The sequence below is a fragment of the Arctopsyche grandis genome, unplaced genomic scaffold (assembly GCF_051622035.1).
Source record: "Arctopsyche grandis isolate Sample6627 unplaced genomic scaffold, ASM5162203v2 HiC_scaffold_522, whole genome shotgun sequence".
Taxonomy (NCBI): Eukaryota; Metazoa; Arthropoda; class Insecta; order Trichoptera; family Hydropsychidae; genus Arctopsyche; species Arctopsyche grandis.
The window spans coordinates 1-20,815 of NW_027518557.1; the positions used below are offsets into that span (position 1 = coordinate 1).

The 20,815-nt window shown below is 30.1% G+C and overlaps 1 protein-coding gene across 1 annotated transcript; it reads right to left on the reverse strand.

The window, feature by feature from the left end:
• Positions 1-14,694: 14,694 nt before the first annotated feature.
• LOC143922146 (uncharacterized) lies at positions 14,695-16,458 on the reverse strand. The gene has a single exon (XM_077445379.1). It carries the CDS (start codon positions 16,456-16,458, stop codon positions 14,695-14,697), a length of 1,764 nt encoding a protein of 587 aa, XP_077301505.1.
• Between the last annotated feature and the right edge of the window lie 4,357 nt (positions 16,459-20,815).

Below are 20,815 nucleotides of genomic sequence, written 5' to 3' on the forward strand. Positions count from 1 at the left end.
CTGTCTATTTAATACAATACCTGCCCTACCTTTCTCATATATCCCTGTCTATTTAATACAATAGCTGCCTACCTTTCTCATATATCCCTGTCTATAAAATACAATACCTGCCCGCCTTTCTCATATATCCCCATCTATAAAATACAATAACAACCCTCAACTTTACAATAGCTGCTTATTCCATCCCGCCCTACTAATTTACTGTTTTTATTTTAATAAAAAATTTATGTGAAATTTCTTCATTTATTCATCATCATCTTCGTCTTCTTCAATCCCGTAATTCCTTAGTTGTTGCTGTGCCGCTTCTTTAAACAGGCTCATCTGTAGCATCTCCAGTTCTTCTAATGACTTCCCGCATTTGTTCAGTTTGTTCTGTTTTGACGGTTTGTACTTTGAGTACTCTTCATAATTCTTAGCAGCCACTTTACACTCCCCAATAAACTGCTTTATTTGGAACTTTTCAAATGTTGCATAAATGTGCTGTGTAGTTATTGTTTTCTTCTTTTCTACATCACAGAGTCTATTTGCTTCTGTAGAAATTGCCTTTAAAAATAAATGTGCTACTTCCCTTAGTAACCCCCTTGTTTCTTTTGTAATTGTGTACTCCTCGTCCATCAACTCCTGAATTAGTTTATCGACGGTAGCTCTGGGTAACCCTGTTTCTTCATCCAATTTCTCTATGGGCATTTGGTTGTTTTTTTATTTGTTGTTTAAATATCAACAAATTTTTAAGAAAAGAAATGGAGGAGTGGTAAAGAGGGAATTACCATACATTAGATTAAACAGTGATAATAAGAGTTTGGGTAAATGTTTAGTGCTTTTTAGATTAGCAGAGGTTATTGTATTGAATGGTGCTTATTGTATTGAATTAGTGCTTTTTAGATTAGCTAGTGCTTATTGTATTAAATGGTGCTTTTTAGATTATCTAGTGTTTATTAGATAGGCAGAGTTTATTGTATTAGCTTGTGCTTATGGTATTAAATGGTGCTTTTTAGATTAGCTAGTGCTTATTGTATTGAATAGTGCTTATTGTATTGAATGGTGCTTATTGTATTAAATTAGTGCTTTTTAGATTAGCTGGTACTTATTAGATTAGCTGGTACTTATTAGATTAGCTGGTACTTATTGTATTAATTGTTCCTTTTATAAATCTTGGCTATTTTTACTGTAGCTATTTATAATTAACTTTATTGTAAAATCCTCATATTTATAGGGCAATTGTATTACTAAAGCAGTTTTTGATTTATACTCCTGTTCTAATTAAACAGGCTTTTTCATTACTTAGACTATTTATAAGGCAATTGTATTCAAATATCCATTCTTTTAATATTCCATAGCCACTCCTTTTATATTCTCCTTGCAATCCTTACTTTTCCTTCACCCAATATCCATTCCTTTAATATTCTCCTTGCAATCCTTTGATAAAGCCATATCCGTTCTTTTATATTCTCCTTCCAATCCCCCCTTTTCCTTCACCCAATATCCACTCCTTTTATATTCTCCTTGCAATCCTTACTTTTCCATCCACCAAATATCCATTCCTTTAATATTCCATATTCACCCCCTGTATATTCTCCTTGCAATCCTTACTTTTTCATCCACCCAATATCCATTCCTTTAATAAATCCACAGCCACTCCTTTTATATTCTCCTTGCAATCCTTACTTTTTCATCCACCCAATATCCATTCCTTTAATATTCCATATTCACCCCCTGTATATTCTCCTTGCAATCCTTACTTTTTCATCCACCCAATATCCATTCCTTTAATATTCCATAGCCACTCCTTTGATAAAGCCATATCCGTTCTTTTATATTCTCCTTCCAATCCCCCCTTTTCCTTCACCCAATATCCACTCCTTTTATATTCTCCTTGCAATCCTTACTTTTCCTTCACCCAATATCCATTCCTTTAATATTCTCCTTACAATCCTTACTTTTCCTTCCACCAAATATCCATTCCTTTTATATTCTCCTTGCAATCCTTACTTTTCCTTCCACCCAATATCCACTCCTTTAATATTCCATAGCCACTCCTTTTATATTCTCCTTGCAATCCTTACTTTTCCTTTCCCTCCCTTTTATACTATTCTGTCAGCATCTCTTCTTTCCTCTTCCAATATCCTCTATTATTAAATTAAAATTCTTTTTTTTAACCCTACAATTTATGCAATCCCTTTATGACAAAATCACTTTAAAATTTGTTCTTTCTTTAGAAAAATATTTAAATAATGAAATTCCATTAAAAGAAGTTTTAAAATTACAAGAATTTGAATTGTTAATTTTACAATATGAAAACTGGAATGAAAAAAGAAAAGAAATAAAAAAGAACATTTTTAGAATAACAAAAGATTTATTTATGCAGATTAATGAATGTGACAAAAATATTAGAAAATTTAAAGAGTTAAATAAAACAGTCGAAATAGAAATAAACAAAGAAACGATAACTGCACATGGAACATTTTTAGCTAGAAATAAAGCACCCCCTCCCGGATTTGAAAATTCAAATTGGTATTTAGGGGCGTATCCAACTGTACAGATGTTAGAGGCATTGAACTTAAAAGAGGAGGAACAGTGATATATTGGGCTAGGCTGATTTATTAGGGTGGGAGAGAAAGATAATACTTTATTTGGGGCTGGGCCTGTGCATAAATTAGAGTGTGGTAGAAAGATAATACTTTATTGGGGGTTATACCAGTGCATAAATTAGAGCAAACTGATATATTAGGGTGTGGTAGAAAGATAATACTTTATTTAAGGTTATACCAGTGCATTAATTAAATATGAATTTATAATTTATGTAAAAGATGTCTATACGCTTTATTTTATGCAAATACCCTATACTATGTTTTAATGCTATTTAATTAAGCACTTTTTTTATGTAATTACCTTATGCTACTTGATTGTGCCATATATTTTATGCAATATATTTTGTGCTATGTAATTATAAACTATATTTTATGTTCATTTTTAAACAAAGACTTTATGCAATATATTTTATGCTACTTGATTGTGCAATATATTTTGTGCTAATGTAATTATAAACTATATTTTATGTTCATTTTTAAACAAAGACTTTATGCAATATATTTTATGCTACTTGATTGTGCAATATATTTTGTGCTAATGTAATTATAAACTATATTTTATGTTCATTTTTAAACAAAGACTTTATGCAATATATTTTATGCTACTTGATTGTGCAATATATTTTGTGCTAATGTAATTATAAACTATATTTTATGTTCATTTTTAAACAAAGACTTTATGCAATATATTTTATGCTACTTGATTTTGCACTTTTTTTAAATAAATTTCATGCTCATTTTTATTCAAATACTTTATGCTATTTAATTATACACTCCCTTTTTATGCAATTTAATTATGCATTCTTGCCCAATTTTCAATAGGATTAATGTCACGGAGTGTTTATATATTTAAGCTAAATATTAAAAAAAACACAAAAAATTATAATTCTTTAAAATAACCAACAAAAAACAGAACTTTAGATCAACCAACAATTTAATAAACAGATCCTCCTAAATTAATATGCAGAGGTCTAATTTCCCTTTAACCAGCCCTATCTTCAATTAAATAATCCCACAACTATAATCAAATGTTCCTTTGTCACCAACCCAAGTGATGCCTAGTTTTCTTTAACTCCAACCAGTCCCCTATATCCCCAATCACATATTCTCCTTATTAAATGAATCAAAGTGATGCCTATTTGTCCTTAACTCAGCCAGTCCCCTATATCCTCAATCACATATTCTCTTTATTAAATGAATCAAAGTGATGCCTATTTGTCCTTAACTCCAACCAGTCCCCTATATCCCCAATCACATATTCTCCTTATTAAATGAATCAAAGTGATGCCTATTTGTCCTTAACTCCAACCACCCTTTGTAACCCCAATTGTATAATCAATCGATTCCTTGTCTCCAATTAAATTATCTCTATTTCTCATTAACTCCAACCACCCTTTGTAACCCCAATTGTATAATCAATCGATTCCTTGTCTCCAATTAAATTATCTCTATTTCTCATTAACTCCAACCACCCTTTGTAACCCCAATTGTATAATCAATCGATTCCTTGTCTCCAATTAAATTATCTCTATTTCTCATTAACTCCAACCACCCTTTGTAACCCCAATTGTATAATCAATCGATTCCTTGTCTCCAATTAAATTATCTCTATTTCTCCTTAATCCCCAATTACATATTCCCCTTGTTTCATTCCTCCTTTGATTTTATTAAAACATCCCCGTTTTCTTTAAATAATTTCAATCCTTTTTCATTGGCTAGGTGGAGCATAGATATTAAGCATAAATGTGGTGTTATTTCTTTTCCTTCTTTTTCCGAATAAAGAAGTGGAATTTTATTAAAAATTTCTGTTAATTTGTTGTTTTTATCATTTAGTAATCCGTAAACATTTTCTTTTAATTTTTTAATGTCAACCCTTTTAGCAATTTTATTAAATTTTAAATTAATGGGGGTTTTAATAGAATTAAAAGGTTCAACTGATGTGGAAATGACGTCGGCTCCTAAGGGGGATTCATCAATACAATTTGAGTTGAAATCATCCCCAGTGTCAAAGTCACCGGGTCCAGCAGTGTCCCCAAAATCTCCAGTTCCATCCTCAATAATGTCATTTAAATCTCCAGTTCCAGTATTGTCATTTCCTATTTCGCTACAGTTTCCATTACTGCCGGTGCCATTTAAATCTGCATGTCCAATATTGTCATTTCCCATTCCGTTCCAAGCCCCATTCAAATCTGCAGTCCCTATTTTACTATTAAAATATCCTTCCCTTATTATATGCCTGTAAAGATCCTTTGTTTCATAAGAATAATCTTCTGGTAAATAATTCTTCCTTTTCCTCCTTTCTAAAATACTCTCTTTACTCATAATTGTATTTGCTTTATTTTCTAATAAAGAAGTATCAACGGGTGAACTGAAATCAATAAAGAATTTTTGTTTTATTTTTTTTGTTGTTTTATTTTCTAATTTTTTAGTCGTTGTAAAATTAGATTTCCAGTGGTTGGGTCCACCCCATCCCTTAAAGTAACCAAAGGGAGTTTCATAAAATAAATTGAATTCTTTTTGTGATTCAATAGAAAGGGGAATGTTGTTTATCTCTTCATTGTTTTCAGAATCATTTTCTAAACAAGAAAAATTTATATCGAAGTCCATCTCTTCATGGTTGTCTACAACCCCATTATTTTCATTGTTAATATCTTGATCATATCCATCCCCATTATCTTCATTGTTAATATCTTGCTCATATCCATCCCCGTTATCTTCATTGTTAATATCTTGATCATATCCATCCCTATTATCTGCATAATTAATACCTTGATCATATACCTCATCTTTATTTCTATTTTCAATATCTAAATCTTTAACAACCCCCTTTATACTGTCACAAATAGGTAGAACTTCTATTTCAATTTCTATCTTCTCCTCTTCCATTATTAAACTATTTAGATTACAGCTATAAATCACCATTCCCAAATCATTTGGTTCTAAAAAATCTATTAAAGTGTAATCATCATTTCTAGAAAGGATAGAAGAGAAAAGAGGATCATAGAAGACATTAGAATTAGAGTTTATTTCTCTATCATAGATAAAATTACCCCCTTCCTCTTTATCATAAACGGAATTAAACTTTGTTTCATTAATTATATATGTTTCTTTTAAATTTATGTTGTTCAAGTTCTTTTCTATAAAATTTGATTTTTTTTTAGTTTTTTTTTTATCTTTTTCACATTTAAAAGTTCCTAATAATTTCATTGTATTTTCAGAAACTTCATCTACCCTATTAGAATAAACTTTCATAGCACCCTCTAAAGTAAAAGAGGCTTTTTGAAAATTTACATTTTTATTAACATTTAAATCTACAAAATGATCGATAAGGGTAGCTTTCCAAGCATTCTTATGATTTATTTTATTATCGGCAGAAGCTTTTAACCAAATTGAAAGATCATCTTGAGGCATGTAGGGGGCAGAAAGAGTTTTTTATAAAAAATTAGAGAAATAAATATATGGAATTAATGGAGATATTTTATGGATGGGAGTTAATGAAGATATTTAGAATATATGTGAGACAGGAGTAAATTGTGAGATATGGTCTGAAAGGTGAAATATATGAATTCTGTGGAGATATGTGAGTTTCTAGGGAATTTGCTTTGTGAGTTGTTTGGAGATGAGGGAATTAAACAGATGAAAATGGAAGGAGTAGTGGGTTGAGATATAGGGGGTATAAGATAAATTAGATAACTGCTTAATTCTAGAATTTGTTTTTAAATCAATATTTTCATATAAAACTACAACTGTGTAGTAATGGATGGTAGGAGAGGTACATGTTTTCAACTTAAAACCAGAGTTTAATTATAAAATTAAACTGCAGTTGTGTAATATTCTACAAATATTACTTAAATAAAAATCCCTAATACCTTAATCACAAGCAACTCTTTTTTTTTAAAAAAATAAATCATTTTTATTAACAAATTGATCTTACTATAACCTACAAAAAAGGTAACTTTTAAAACATCCTACACTGTTGATTTAGATCAGTTGAGAACTTCTGGTGTTACACACATACCATACCTTTAAGGCTTTGGTTACAAGAACAGCACCTTTTAAAACTTTTTTTCAAATAATTATTCTATATTTTATAAATAAAAAAAGTTTTATCTAGAAGTTTATTTATTATAAAGAGTTATTTAATACTATTCCGATGTTTGTTGATACAAAATTCAGTTGTCTAATCACTGGCTACTATTTCAATGGAGATGCTTCTTGGCTCATCACTTTTTCCAAAACTGCTAATTACTAAATAAGATGCTTCTTGACTCATCACTTTTTCCAAAACTGCTAGTTACTAAATGGAGATGCTTCTTGACTCATCATTTATTCCAAAACTGGCTACTATTTCAATGGAGATGCTTCTCGACTCATTAATTATTCTATTTTAATAGAGATGCTTCTTGGCTCAATACTCATTACAACTCAATATAGATGCTTCTTGACTGCTCACTTATTGCCATTGTAGTAAAGTTCCTTATTGTTATTAGGAGTACTGATTTTTTGTAACATATTTAATCACAAGTATTTCAATGCCCTATTTTTATTTCCATTTTAGAATGTTTTTTAAACTTAAAACTCTATTTTATTTAAATTTATTTTATGTAAATTGTTTTCTAATGGATAAAGAAGTTTTAGAATCAATTTTAGGTGCATTTGCCAAAATATTAGAAGAAATAAAAGGACTTAAAAGGGAGTTAAACGAAATTAGACAAGGAGAAGATAAAAGTGGAAAGGAAGATTTAAGCGGGATTGTAAGAAGTAATTTAAATGGAATTATAAAAGAAGATTTTAACGGGAATGAGGGCTGTAAAGAGAAAACTGGAAAAGATAATGTAAACGGTATTTTAAAAAGTAATTTAAATGGAATTATAAAGCAAGATTTAAATAGAGTTGAAGATGGTAGATTGGATAAAAATGTACAAGAAAAAAAGAAATTTAAAACAATTGAAAATTTAATTTTAGAAAAAAAAAGGAATTTAGCAACACCGACTTCAAAAGGGGAACAATTAGAAGAAAATGAAATTAAGTTAAAAGGGCAAAACAACACAAACCAGAATTTTAATAACATAAATGGAAAATTAGACAATGGAATTTCTAGTCCAAAACTAAATAATTCTAGTGGTGTTATAAATAATACCAACGATTACACCAATATGAACAATACCAGTGAAAATATAATTAATGCAAATATAAACAACCACATTGAGCCGAATAATAAAGTAATTAATGTCATTCCCAGCCCAAAACTTCACTCTTCATTCATCAACAATCCCATTCCTTCATGTAAAAATGCTTCAATTAAAAAATATCAAAAAAAAGAATTTTTACCTGAAAGGGGAAAAGAAGAAGAAGAAATATTTTTAACTCAAAGAATTACAGAACCAGAAAATTCATTTAATGGGACGAATAAATTAAAGAATTCTGTTAATACGACAAGTTCAAAAAGAAATACCCCAAATTTATTGCATTTCAGTCAGATTCACAATCCTTTAAAGAAACGAAAAGAAGAATTTTGTTTTTTTAATTTATTGGAAAAAGAAGTTGAAGACGCACTTTAATTAAATAATAATTTAAAAAACAAATAAATTTTTGCCAAATAATTATACTCATTGTATATGCAAATAATTTTTGCTATTTCTTATGCCACCTTATTTATACCAAAATTCACATTTTTTACAAATAATTTATGCTGATTGTTAATGCAACTAATTTATGCTGATTAATTAATTTATTGTTCATGCAACTAGTTTATAGTGATTAATTAATTTATTGTTCATGCAACTAGTTTATAGTGATTAATTAACTTATTGTTAATGCAACTAGTTTATGCTGATTAATTAACTCATTGTTAATGCAACTGGTTTATGCTGATATTTTATGCCTTTTTTTAGTCTAAAAATACACTTGATTTATTTAATTTATGCCAATGTTAATTCCTTATACACTTTTTTTATGCATATTCCTGGCCCATTTTATTTATGCTTTTAGTCCATAATATCAACTTGATAATTAGTACTTTTAAAAAAAACCCAAATACTCTTTAAATGCACCTTAACAATTAAGTTACTATAAGCCAGCATAACACACATCTCTAACATCACCTATTAGCATTACCAATCTCACATCATCCCCTGTAGCCCACATATCTCTTATCACACTAAACCAAATAGCACACATCTCTAACATCACCTATTAGCATTACCAATCTCACATCATCCCCTGTAACCCACATATATCCCATCACACTAAACCAAATAGCACACATCTCTAACATCACCTATTAGCATTACCAATCTCACATCATCCCCTGTAGCCCACATATCTCTTATCACACTAAACCAAATAGCACACATCTCCAACATCACCTATTAGCATTACCAATCTCACATCATCCCCTGTAACCCACATATATCCCATCACACTAAACCAAATAGCACACATCTCTAACATCACCTATTAGCATTACCAATCTCACATCATCCCCTGTAACCCACATATATCCCATCACACTAAACCAAATAGCACACATCTCTAACATCACCTATTAGCATTACCAATCTCACATCATCCCCTGTAGCCCACATATCTCTTATCACACTAAACCAAATAGCACACATCTCTAACATCACCTATTAGCATTACCAATCTCACATCATCCCCTGTAGCCCACATATATTCCATCACACTAAACCAAATAGCACACATCTCTAACTGTTACACCTTTCAGCCCCTACTCACTTGTATTACCATTTTATTTCTCTAATTTATGCACCCCTTAATGTCTGAAAAAAACTACAAAAATAAAGTTGAGTCTAAATCAATGACAGAAGATAACCAATTTTGTGTTGATTGTAGATCTAAGAACCCCAAATGGGCTTCCCTTAGGTATGGAACTTTCTTTTGTTTAGATTGTGCCGCCGTTCATAGATCTTTGGGAGTTTATTTAGATTTTGTAAAAAGTGTTACTTTAGATAGTTGGGACAAAGAAGCATATTTACCCATTGAATATGGAGGAAACAAGAAATTTATAAATTATTTAGAAGACAACAAAATAGAAGACGGGGATTCAATAGACAAATACAACAATTTAAAAGTAATTGAATACTCTAAAAAACTGATGGAACACATAAAGAAAGAAACGGGGAAGGAACTTAGAGCATCAGAAAAGAAGGCAAGTAAAAGGGAAGAAAAGACTGTAAGTAGAGATGTGGGAACTAGAAATTGCAATAGAGATGAAAGGGGAGGATATGACAGTAGAAGCGGGTCAGGCGCAATCAGCAACAATAGTGGCAATAGAAGGAATAGCAGTTCTTCTGTATTGAGAAATGGGTCACCAGTTAATGACAAGGAAATGAATAGAAATTCCATTTATAAAAATAATTCAAGTTTTACTAATTTAACCAGCTCATTTACTTCTAAAGTAAAAAACATAACAGGGAAAACAGTAGAATACGGCAGTAAAATAGGAATGTCAATAAAAGAACAAGTAAAGAATATTTTAGAAAAGGGGACGGAAGGGTGTACAAGTCTAATAGAAAAGGGGACAGAGAGTTATACAAATTTAATGCAAAGTAAAGCAGAACCCCCGGAAGAACCCAAGGGGAAGGTGAAAAGGGAAGAAAAGACAAGAAAAACAAAGGATTGGAGCTGAAAAATAAATTTTATAAAAATTGTAGTTGGATTTTAAAAAAACAATAAAAAGTGTGTGATTAATATGTAAGAAATTAAAAACGTGACTTTAAAGGCGCTTATTAAGAGTTTGAGGTTAACATGTGTATTTAAGTATAATATATATAATTAACTTAATATAACTACCCTTCTAATGATTAAAAAAAAATCTACTTTTTAAAATAAATTTTACTAAAAAATGTTTGAAATTAAACGTATTTAATATTCTAAAGGCTTCTTAGCTCTGCGGCTTATCATTAAAATGAGGAAACCTACGAATGCTGCAAACATAAATATTAAAGCATAAAGTAGCGGCGTTGGGCTAGTGGTCGGCTTGCTGATTCACTCCCGAACTGCCCGGGTTCGAGCCTCGCTTTGGTAGGTAAAAGAACATTAACCGGGACGCCGTTACAAAAGTGGGCGCTAGTCGTAATAACCCCACTATAAAAAGACTAAGACAGTATGGTACTGTCTCTAATTATAACGCCAGCTCAGGGTCAATGGGACACTTAGTCCTAAGGCTAGCCGACCGTCGGCAGAGGGATTAAGCTGGCATAAGGGCCGTGGGGGGTTTACGCAGCAATGCGGTTCCCCGACCGGATTACAGAGAAACACACGAAGAAAACTAACAAAGTATTAACAACTACAGCTTAAATAAATCCGAACATTTTTTTTTTATTAAAGCATAAAGAATATAATACCAATTTTTCTTTAAAAAGCTTTCAAAAGTATTAGTTTTACTATTGGCAGCCAAAGTAGCAGTAACTTCCTGGCTTAAAAGAGTTTCTTCCGAGCGGTTTTCATAAAGTTCCTTAATTGTAATAATTTGGGCCTTTAATAGGGAAAGTGTGTGTAATTCCAAATTAAGTAGTCGCTTTTCATGGTTAAGATTCTCAATTTGTAAAGGAAGTTCCTTTTCTAAAACAAAGTCTTGTTCTTTAACTTCCTCGGTGACAAGTATAGCGATTTCTGTTTCAATAGTTTCTGCTCTAGCTTTTAATGCAGATATCCAGCTCTCTAGTTCCGTTTGCTCATCTTTAGAAATTTCTAGAGCTAAAACGTTTAAGTCGTAAAGTTTTTTATTATTTTCGGTGTTTTCTGTGGTTAAAGTTTGGGTGACTACATTCAAAACTGTTTTCCAGCTTTCCAGTGCCGCTTTGTCTTCAGAAGAAATATCAGTTAAACCGCGCAAGGCGTCAATTGTGACTTTAATTTTGGCAATTTCTTGATTAAAAGTTTCGAAAGCTCCTTTAAATAACGTTTTACAGCTTTCCAGTGCCGCTTTGTCTTCTTCAGAAATTTCTGATTTAGTGCCCAAGGTGTCGATTGTGACACTAATTTGGGAAATTTCTGAGGTAAAAGTTTCGAAAGCTCCTTTAAATAACGTTTTACAGCTTTCCAGTGCCGCTTTGTCTTCCTTAGAAATTTCTGTTTTAGTGCCCAAGGTGTCAATTGTGGCAATTTCTTCAGTAAAAGTTCCTAAAGCTTGTTTAAATAACTTTTTACAGCTTTCCAGTGTCGCTTTGCCAACTTCAAAAATTTTTAGAGCTAAAGCCTTAAAGTCGTAAAGTTTTTTATTATTTTCTGTGGTTAAAGTTTGGGTGACTACATCCAAAGACTTTTTCAGTGCCGCTTTGTCTTCAGAAGAAATATCAGTTAAACCGCCCAAGGTGTCGATGTTGCTTTGAATGGCGGAAATTTCTGTGGTTAAAGTTTGGGTGATTACATCCAAAGACTTTTTCCAATTTTTCAGTGCCGCTTTGTCTTCTTCAGAAATTCCTCGTTTAGTGCCCAAGGTGTCGATGTTGCTTTGAATGGCGGAAATTTCTGTGGTTAAAGTTTGGGTGAATACATCCAAAGACTTTTTCCAATTTTTCAGTGCCGCTTTGTCATCTTCAGAAATTTCTGTTTTAGTGCCCAAGGTTTGAATTTTGTCTTTAATTTCTACGATTTTTGCTTGCAATGATGTTTCCAACATGTTTTTTAGTGCTTGTTGTTTTTCGCCAATTTCTTCTGACAATTGCTTTTGAGCTGAAATTTTCTTTGTTAAAGTAGTAAGTAAAAAAGTTTTTGCCGTAAGTTGTTCGTCAATTGCTTTTATGCGATTTGTTTTTTTATCAGCTTGGCTAACAACTTCATCCTTTAGAGATTGAAGCGCTTCAATCTTAGGAATGAGCGGGGTAGAAGGTTGCATTGAACCGGGTTCACCATGTGAACTGGTATGTGTATAGTTACTACTCGTTACTTTGATAACTCCCATGGCTAAGCATAGAATTGACGTGTTGAATGTTTTCTTTGAATTCATTCTTGAAGGTAAATTAGATTTTTTTTTTAGAAAATAAAAAATATTCAAAAAAATTCAAAAAAAATTCCTACAAGAAAACAAGTGAATATAACGACATAATATGATTATAGTAGTATATAAAAAAATCCATTTGATTTATCATGCCTTCTGTGACAATTTTTTTATTTACTTATTTTTTGTTGGTTTTTGATCACAAAAAAAGGAGAAAAGAAAAATAAAAGAAACAAGTGTTGGTTAATTAACAATCCAAACAGAACAAAAGCTATTGTATATTTTAATTAACATGATATTTTGCATAACAGGGATATTTCATAAATGAAAGCTATCTTTTCAATTATTTCTAAATCTAAGATCGAAAAGAAAGAAAGAAAGAAAAAATATTTGAATGTGATCATTCAGAATAAATTGATTTTTTACATATTTAACTCACTAGAACATTAAATAGAAACTAAAAACGTAAATTATTATATTTAAACAATATTTTTTGATTTTTAAAATTTTTAAAAATAACATTTATTTCGTTACAAATATATGAGTACATCTTTATACTTTGTTTATTATTCTTACCACTTAAAATATTTATTGACATTAGGGGTATTAATCTTGACCGATTATAACAATAATTAACTTTTAGCAGGTGATGTATTCATAAAGCGCCTATCAAGTAACTGATGTATTCATAAGGCGCCTATCAAGTAACTGATTGACTTAATTAACTGATGTATTCATAAGGCGCCTATCAAGTAACTGTTTGACTTAATTAACTGATGTATTCATAGGGTGTTTATCAAGTAACTTTTTAACTTAATTATTAAGCTTGCATTTTGTAAATCATTTATTTATTAGGCATACATCTAGTAAGTCATTTATTACTTGTTTAAACTTGTAATTCTAACATTTTTTTAAATTACAACACATAACACAAAATTATATTATTAGTTGTTGCCACATATATTTGTATACAAACTTTAGTCAAAGATCTTAAATTGGTTTTATATTTTACTTAAATAAAACAGCTACTTAATAAGCACCTTATAAATACATCAGTAACCTAAAGTTGGTTATATATTTTACTTAAATAAAACAGCTACTTAATAAGCTCCTTATAAATACATCAGTAACCTAAAGTTGGTTATATATAATACTACTTACCCATGTTTACCTAAAACACTTACTTCTTTTATTATTTAAAAGTATAATCAGTAGGGCTTTAAGTAAGAATAGCAGTTTAAAAAAACAAGAAGCAATAGGCTGATCAATGGTAAAAAAAAAGTTGTCGTTTGTGTTCCTACTTGTGAAGCCTAAAGTTTAAAGTGACTTGGCTTAACTTTTTTTGAAGCTATTCTTTCGAGCATCTCTGAAATGTCTAAAGGGAGATCGTAGCAGAAGTCGTCAAACACCGTTTAGCTACCAGGATATAATGGAACTCATACTAATATACAATCTTATTTTGCTAGTAAATACGCACACTCCCCTTTAATATTTCCATTGCTCTCTTTCTCTATCCCACTTGGGAACAGTATCCCCCGATGGTTATCTTTACCAGGCATTCATTGAAGCAAAGTAGAAATAAGCGGTGTATAAAAGGGGAATATTTAGGTAAATAACTTTAATGTGGCACTACTGGTTCACGTTTGAAATTAAACAGCTGAAGTAAAAGCGCAGTCAGGTGTGAAATTGGTAAAGGACATTGATGCGATGCCATTAAAATGCAAGCAAGAAATTTATTAGAGAAATAGTATAATTAATTATTTTGGCCGGCAAGTTTGCATTCATTTGCACAACGTTATAAAAAACAAAGCTTTTTTATTTCTCAAACAACAAATATACTGTGATTTAATTTAGAAATTTATTGTATTTTTATTTAAATTAAAAAACAACAAAACTAACAGTAAAACATTTAATATTAACTCGCCACTTTATTTTGAAAAATAAATTGGATTTTGTTAAATTTTTCGATTTTACACCTTTTTTAAGTAAACTGTTTTGTAATCGTTTTTAAATTCAGTTTAAATAAATACTCCTAATGATTTAATAATGTGAAGGCTAAAGGCTAAACAATCTTCAAAAACATAAACTTTAACAATTTCTTTTGAAAATTTAACCCCACAGTTTTTTTAATTAAAATCTTCACATTTCATACTTCTTTATCTCTTCTAATTCTTTTTTAGCTTCTTTTATATTAAACATTTTATTTGAAATAAATTCGTTTAAATTTTTAACTTTTTGTAAAAATTTCTCGGGGTATTTCACTGTTCCATTTAATAAACTTTGTAAAATTCGTTCTGCTTTTATTTTAAAATTAATTAAATTTACTTTCTTTTCATCTTTTTTCCTTTCTTTTTCTCCTTTTCTTATTATTTCATTTACTTCTTGTTCAGTAAGCCCACTAGATGGTATCAATTCTATTTCTTGTTTTTCTTTATTTTTACTATCTTCAGCACTAACTTTTAAAATTCCATTAGAATCACATTCAAAACTTACTGAGATTTTTGGTGTTCCTTTTGGCCCTTTTGTTATATTTTTTAATTTAATTTCTCCCAATTTTTTATTTTCTTTTACTAAACCCCTTTCCCCTTGATAAATAGAAATATCAACTTCTTTTTGATTATCTTCTGATGTTGAAAAAATTTCTGTTTCTTTAAATGGTAGTGTTGTATTCCTATTAATTATTTTACTAAAAATACCCCCCATAGTCTCTATTCCAAGACTTAATGGATTTACATCTAATAAAAGTACATTATCTAATGTACCTGATAATACACCCCCTTGTATTGCCGCACCTTGTGCTATTGCTTCATCAGGATTTATTGTTGTCGTTGGTTCAATTTTAAAAATATTTTTCACAAGTTTTCTTATAAATGGCATTTTTGTCATCCCTCCTACTAAAATTACATGTTTTATTTCATTTTTATTTATTTTTGCATCTTTTAATGCTTTTTCACAAGGTTCTATAGTTTTATTTGCTATTTTTTTTATTACATTTTCTAATTGCTCTCTTGTTATTTTTAAATCTAAATCTTTTCCTGGATAAATATTTTCTAGAAAAATATTTGTACTCATTTTGTTTGAAAGTTCTATTTTTGCTTTTTCTGATGCTTCTTTTAATTTTTCTATTGAAATATTTGTTTTATTTAAATTTTCATTTTCCGTTTGGTTATAAAAATTAATTAAAAAATTGGAAAATTCATTATCAAAATCTTCTCCTCCTAAAAAAGTATTACCATTAGTCGATAAAACATGGAAAACACCATCTTCAACTTCTAAAATTGAAATATCAAACGTACCCCCTCCTAAATCATAAACGGCTATTTTCCCTATTGCCGTTTTATCTAATCCATAAGCTAAAGCCGCTGCTGTTGGTTCATTTATAATTCTAATTATATCTAAACCGGCAATTTTACCAGCATCTTTTGTAGCTTGTCTTTGTGAATCATTAAAATATGCTGGAACGGTAACTACTGCCCTTACAATCGGATGTTTTAATGCTTTTTCACCTATTTCTTTCATTTTATTTAAAATTTTAGCTCCAATTTGTGACGGTGCAAATTTTCCCAAATTTGTTTTTATCCAAATATCCCCATTACAAGAAGATGTTGTTTTATATGGAAGTTCTTTTATATAATTTTGTATTTCTGAATCTTTAAATTTTCTACCCATCAACCTTTTAGATGCAAAAATTGTATTTAATGGATCTTCAATTAAGTATTTTTTAGCTTCTTCCCCTACTAAATTATTCCTCACAATCGAAGGGGTCGTTGTTTTATTAAACTCATTTTTTAAAACGATCGGAATTCTTCCTTGCATTACAGCGACAGCCGAATTAGTTGTTCCTAAATCAATGCCGACAATGTGAGAATCTTTGACTGTTTTTCTAAAAATTTTATTATCCATTTGGGGATAAAAATTAAGAAAATGAAAAGGCAATTATAAAGAGTTGGGGGTAAAGATGGGTATTTACTATAATAAAGATAAAAAAGGTAAAGTACATTAAAGGGTGTAATGGTAATTATATCGAGAAAGTACTATAGATATCTAACTTAAAGTACATTAATGAAGAAACGTTTAATTAAAATTGTTGAAATGGCATTAATTAAATATAACTCTGAATGTCTAATAAGTTTTTCAAATAACAACAAAAATATTTAAAAGGGGTAATGGTAATTATATCTATTGTGTTATCCTCTATTAATATTGTCGCAACTGTAGAGTTATCTTGTAACTCTGTTGCTTTCTTAAGTGAAGATTTTTAAGTAAAATTCTGCTTTAAAATAAAGCATGGATTATTTACCCATGCAATCAATAAATGAAAGTTCTAAAATTGACAAATATAATTTAAATAAATACTCTGAATGACTAAATACTTTAATGATGAAGAGCTTACGCCATCTTCGATGGCACAAGACAATATCGAATATTATAAGGATAGAAATAATATACATTAGTTCAGCTAAAAGTAGGGGGGTATTTTAGACATATTAATAGTGCAACTGAATGATGACGTGTTTAAAAGACATATTAGGAGCTTGGGATTGAAAACCCCTTACAAATTTTTTATTTTGGTTACGGCAAACATGATTATTAATTAAAGTATGAAATATATATAAACCTGTGAAGTCTTAGTCTTTTTTTAAAAAAAAAAGAAGTACAGGAGTAAATAATGGGTCGACTTTAGATTGAAGCATACATTCAATCACTAGTGCCTAAACAGGCCTTCGAAAGCATTTATTTCGATAGAAGATAGAGAAAAGGAAAGGAAATATGGGTATTGTCAGGAGTAGTAAACCCCGATCAGGCATGAAATATGAAGACATGTTGACTTTAAATAAATAATTATGGGTTTTATAAAACATTTTATATAAATCTACTTTTTTTAAGCACAAAAACTTAAAAATATTACGATTTGCCACATAGTTGTGGAGTTGATAAAACATTCATTGGTGCATTATACTAATACTCTACTTTTTGCAATAACATGTGATACAACTAGTAAAGATGTATCCTTTTGAAGATATTATGGAAACGTAATTTTGAACGTTTTTGTTGAAAGGGCAACAAAATAAAACAACAAAAAAAAAACAAATTTATTAACCAATTGATCTTACTATCACCTACAAAAAAGGTAACTTTTAAAACATCCTACACTGTTGATAGAGATCAGTTGAAACTTCTGGTGTTACACACCTACCATACCATTAAGGCTTTGGTTACAAGGAAATAAAACAACAAACTTTAAATCTCCTTATATATAAATTATTAGTTTAAATCTAGTCACTTACCCTTGGTTTTGATAGATTTTTTAATAATATTTATGTGGCCAATACAGTCGGTTCGATACTTTCATTACTAAAAAAAAATGTTCGGATTTATTTAAGCTGTAGTTGTTAATACTTGTTAGTTTTCTTCGTGTGTTTCTCTGTAACATGGTCGGGGAACCGCATTGCTGCGTAAACCCCCCACGGCCCTTATGCCAGCTTTAAAAAAAATCGGATTTATTGAAAAGTGGTTGCCTACAGCAAAAAAAGAAGTTTCCTACAAAACTCTGGGGGCCCCTATAGCATCTCTATCCCTCTGCCGACAGTCGGCTAGCCTTAGGACTAAGTGCCCCATTGACCTTGAGCTGGTGTTTAATTATAGACAGTACCATACTGTCTTCCAAAGTATAAAGATGTACTCATATACTTGTAACGAAATAAATGTTATTTTTAAAAATTTTAAAAATTAAAAAATATTGTTTAAATATAATTGTCAATTTTAGAACTTTCATTTATTGATTGCATGGGTAAAAAATCCATGCTTTATTTTAAAGCAAAATTTTACTTAAAAATCTTCACTTAAGAAAGCAACAGAGTTACAAGATAACTCTACAGTTGCGACAATAATAATTTACGTTTTTAGTTTCTATTTAATGTTCTAGCGTGTTTCATATGTAAAAAATCAATTTAATGTAAATGATCACATTCAAATATTTTTTCATTCTTTTCGATCTTAGAAATAATTGAAAAGATAGCTTTTATTTATGAAATATCCCTGTTATGCAAAATATCATGTTAATTTAAAGATACAATAGCTTTTGTTCTGTTTGGATTGTTAATTAACCAACACTTGTTTCTTTTATTTTATTTGTTCTTTATTTTTCTTTTCTCCTTTTTTTTGTGATCAAAAACCAACAAAAAATAAGTAAATGAATAAAACCGTCACAGAAGGCATGATAAATCGGAAGTATTTTTTTATATACTACTATAATCATATTATGTCGTTATATTCACTTGTTTTCTTGTAGGAATTTTTGTTGAATTTTTTTGAATATTTTTTTTTTCTATAAATAAAAAAATCTAATTTAGCCCCAAGAATGAATTCAAAGAAAACATTCAACACGTCAATTCTATGCTTAGCCATGGGAGTTATCAAAGTAACGAGTAGTAACTATACACATACCAGTTCACATGGTGAACTCGGTTCAATGCAACCTTCTACCCTGTTCATTCCTAACAGTAAAACGGATCTTCAATCTCTAAAGGATGAAGTTGTTCGCCAAGATGATGAAAAAACAAATAGCATAAAAGCAATTGACGAACAACTTACGGCAAAAACTTTCTTACTTACTACTTTAACAAAGAAAATTTCAGCTCAAAAGCAATTGTCAAAAGAAATTGGCGAAAAACAACAAGCACTAAAAAACATGTTGGAAACATCATTGCAAGCAAAAATCGTAGAAATTCAAGACAAAATTCAAACCTTGGTCACTAAATCAGAAATTTCTGAAAAAGACAAAGCGGCACTGGAAAGCTGTAAAACGTTATTTGATGGCTATTTAAATAAGTTTCTGGAAAAAATCTTCGAAATTAAAACCTTAAGCGCTTTTACAAAAGACAAACCAGTGGAAAGCTATAAAACGTTATTTAAAGGAGCTTTCGACACTTTTACCAATGAAATTTCAGCCATTCAAAGCAACATCGACACCTTGGGCACTAACACAGAAATTTCTAAAGAAGGCAAAGCGGCACTGGAAACGTTATTTAAAGGAGCTTTGGAAACTTTTACTAAAGAAATCACTGACATTAAAAGCAACATCGACATCTTGGGCACTAACACAGAAATTTCTAAAGAAGACAAAACGGCACTGGAAAGCTGGAAAACAGTTTTGAATGGAGGCCTTTTAACTTTTACCTCAGAAATTAACAAAATTAATGTCAAAATCGACACCTTGGGCACTAAACCAGAAATTTCTGATGATGACAAAGCGGCACTGGAAAGCTGGAATACAGTTTTGAATGTATTCACCCAAACTTTAACCACCGAAAATAATAAAAAACTTTACGACTTAAACGTTTTAGCTCTAGAAATTTCTAAAGATGGGCAAACGGAACTGGAAAATTGGATATCTGCATTAAAAGCTAGAGCAGAAACTATTGAAACAGAAATCGCTTTACTTGTCACCGAGAAAGTTAAAGAAGAAGACATTTCTTTAGAAAAGGAACTTCCTTTACAAATTGAGAATCTTAACAAAGAAAAGCGACTACTTAATATGGAATTAAACACACTTTCCCTGTTAAAGGGACTTATTACAATTAAGGAACTTTATGAAAACCGCTCGGAAGAAACTATTTTAAACCAGGAAAGTACTACTACTTTGGCTGCCAATAGTAAAAGTAATGCTTTTGTAAGCTTTTTAAACGAAAATAGGGATTATATTCTTTATGCTTTAATATTTATGTTTGCAGCATTCGCAGGTTTCCTCATTTTAATGATAAGCCGCAGAGCTAAGAAGCCTTTAGAATATTAAATACGTTTAATTTCAAACATTTTTTAGTTTTTTTAATATAAAAAGTAGAATTTTTTAATCATTAGAAGGGTATTTATAACATAAGATTAGCAAGGCAGGTATAAATTAATTAACATTACAAGTAGATATAAAAATAACAAGGGTATTTACTTAATAATTATAAACCAACTCATTTTTCTATATTTGATACACCCAATAGGAAATAAATGCTCAATAGGAAATAAAATAATTCAGAGTGGGGAATTTCTTTGTTTACCATCTTGTAATTAGAAATTTGTATGATCCTGTTTCTATCATGGGAGCTAGCAAGTCTTAGTTGACTTCAGATACAAAGCTTACTTCAGTTTTTTTTACTGTAATCTTGTGAAACACTCTCAACAATCTTTTGTAGTGTCTTAGATTAAATGTACGCTCCGATTTGGGTTGGCTCATTGAATAAATCAATTTTTGATTTTTTGTTGGATT

Excerpts from the sequence above, each read along its gene's own strand:
- LOC143922146 (XM_077445379.1), bottom strand. The coding sequence starts at position 16,458 with ATGGATAATAAAATTTTTAGAAAAACAGTCAAAGATTCTCACATTGTC.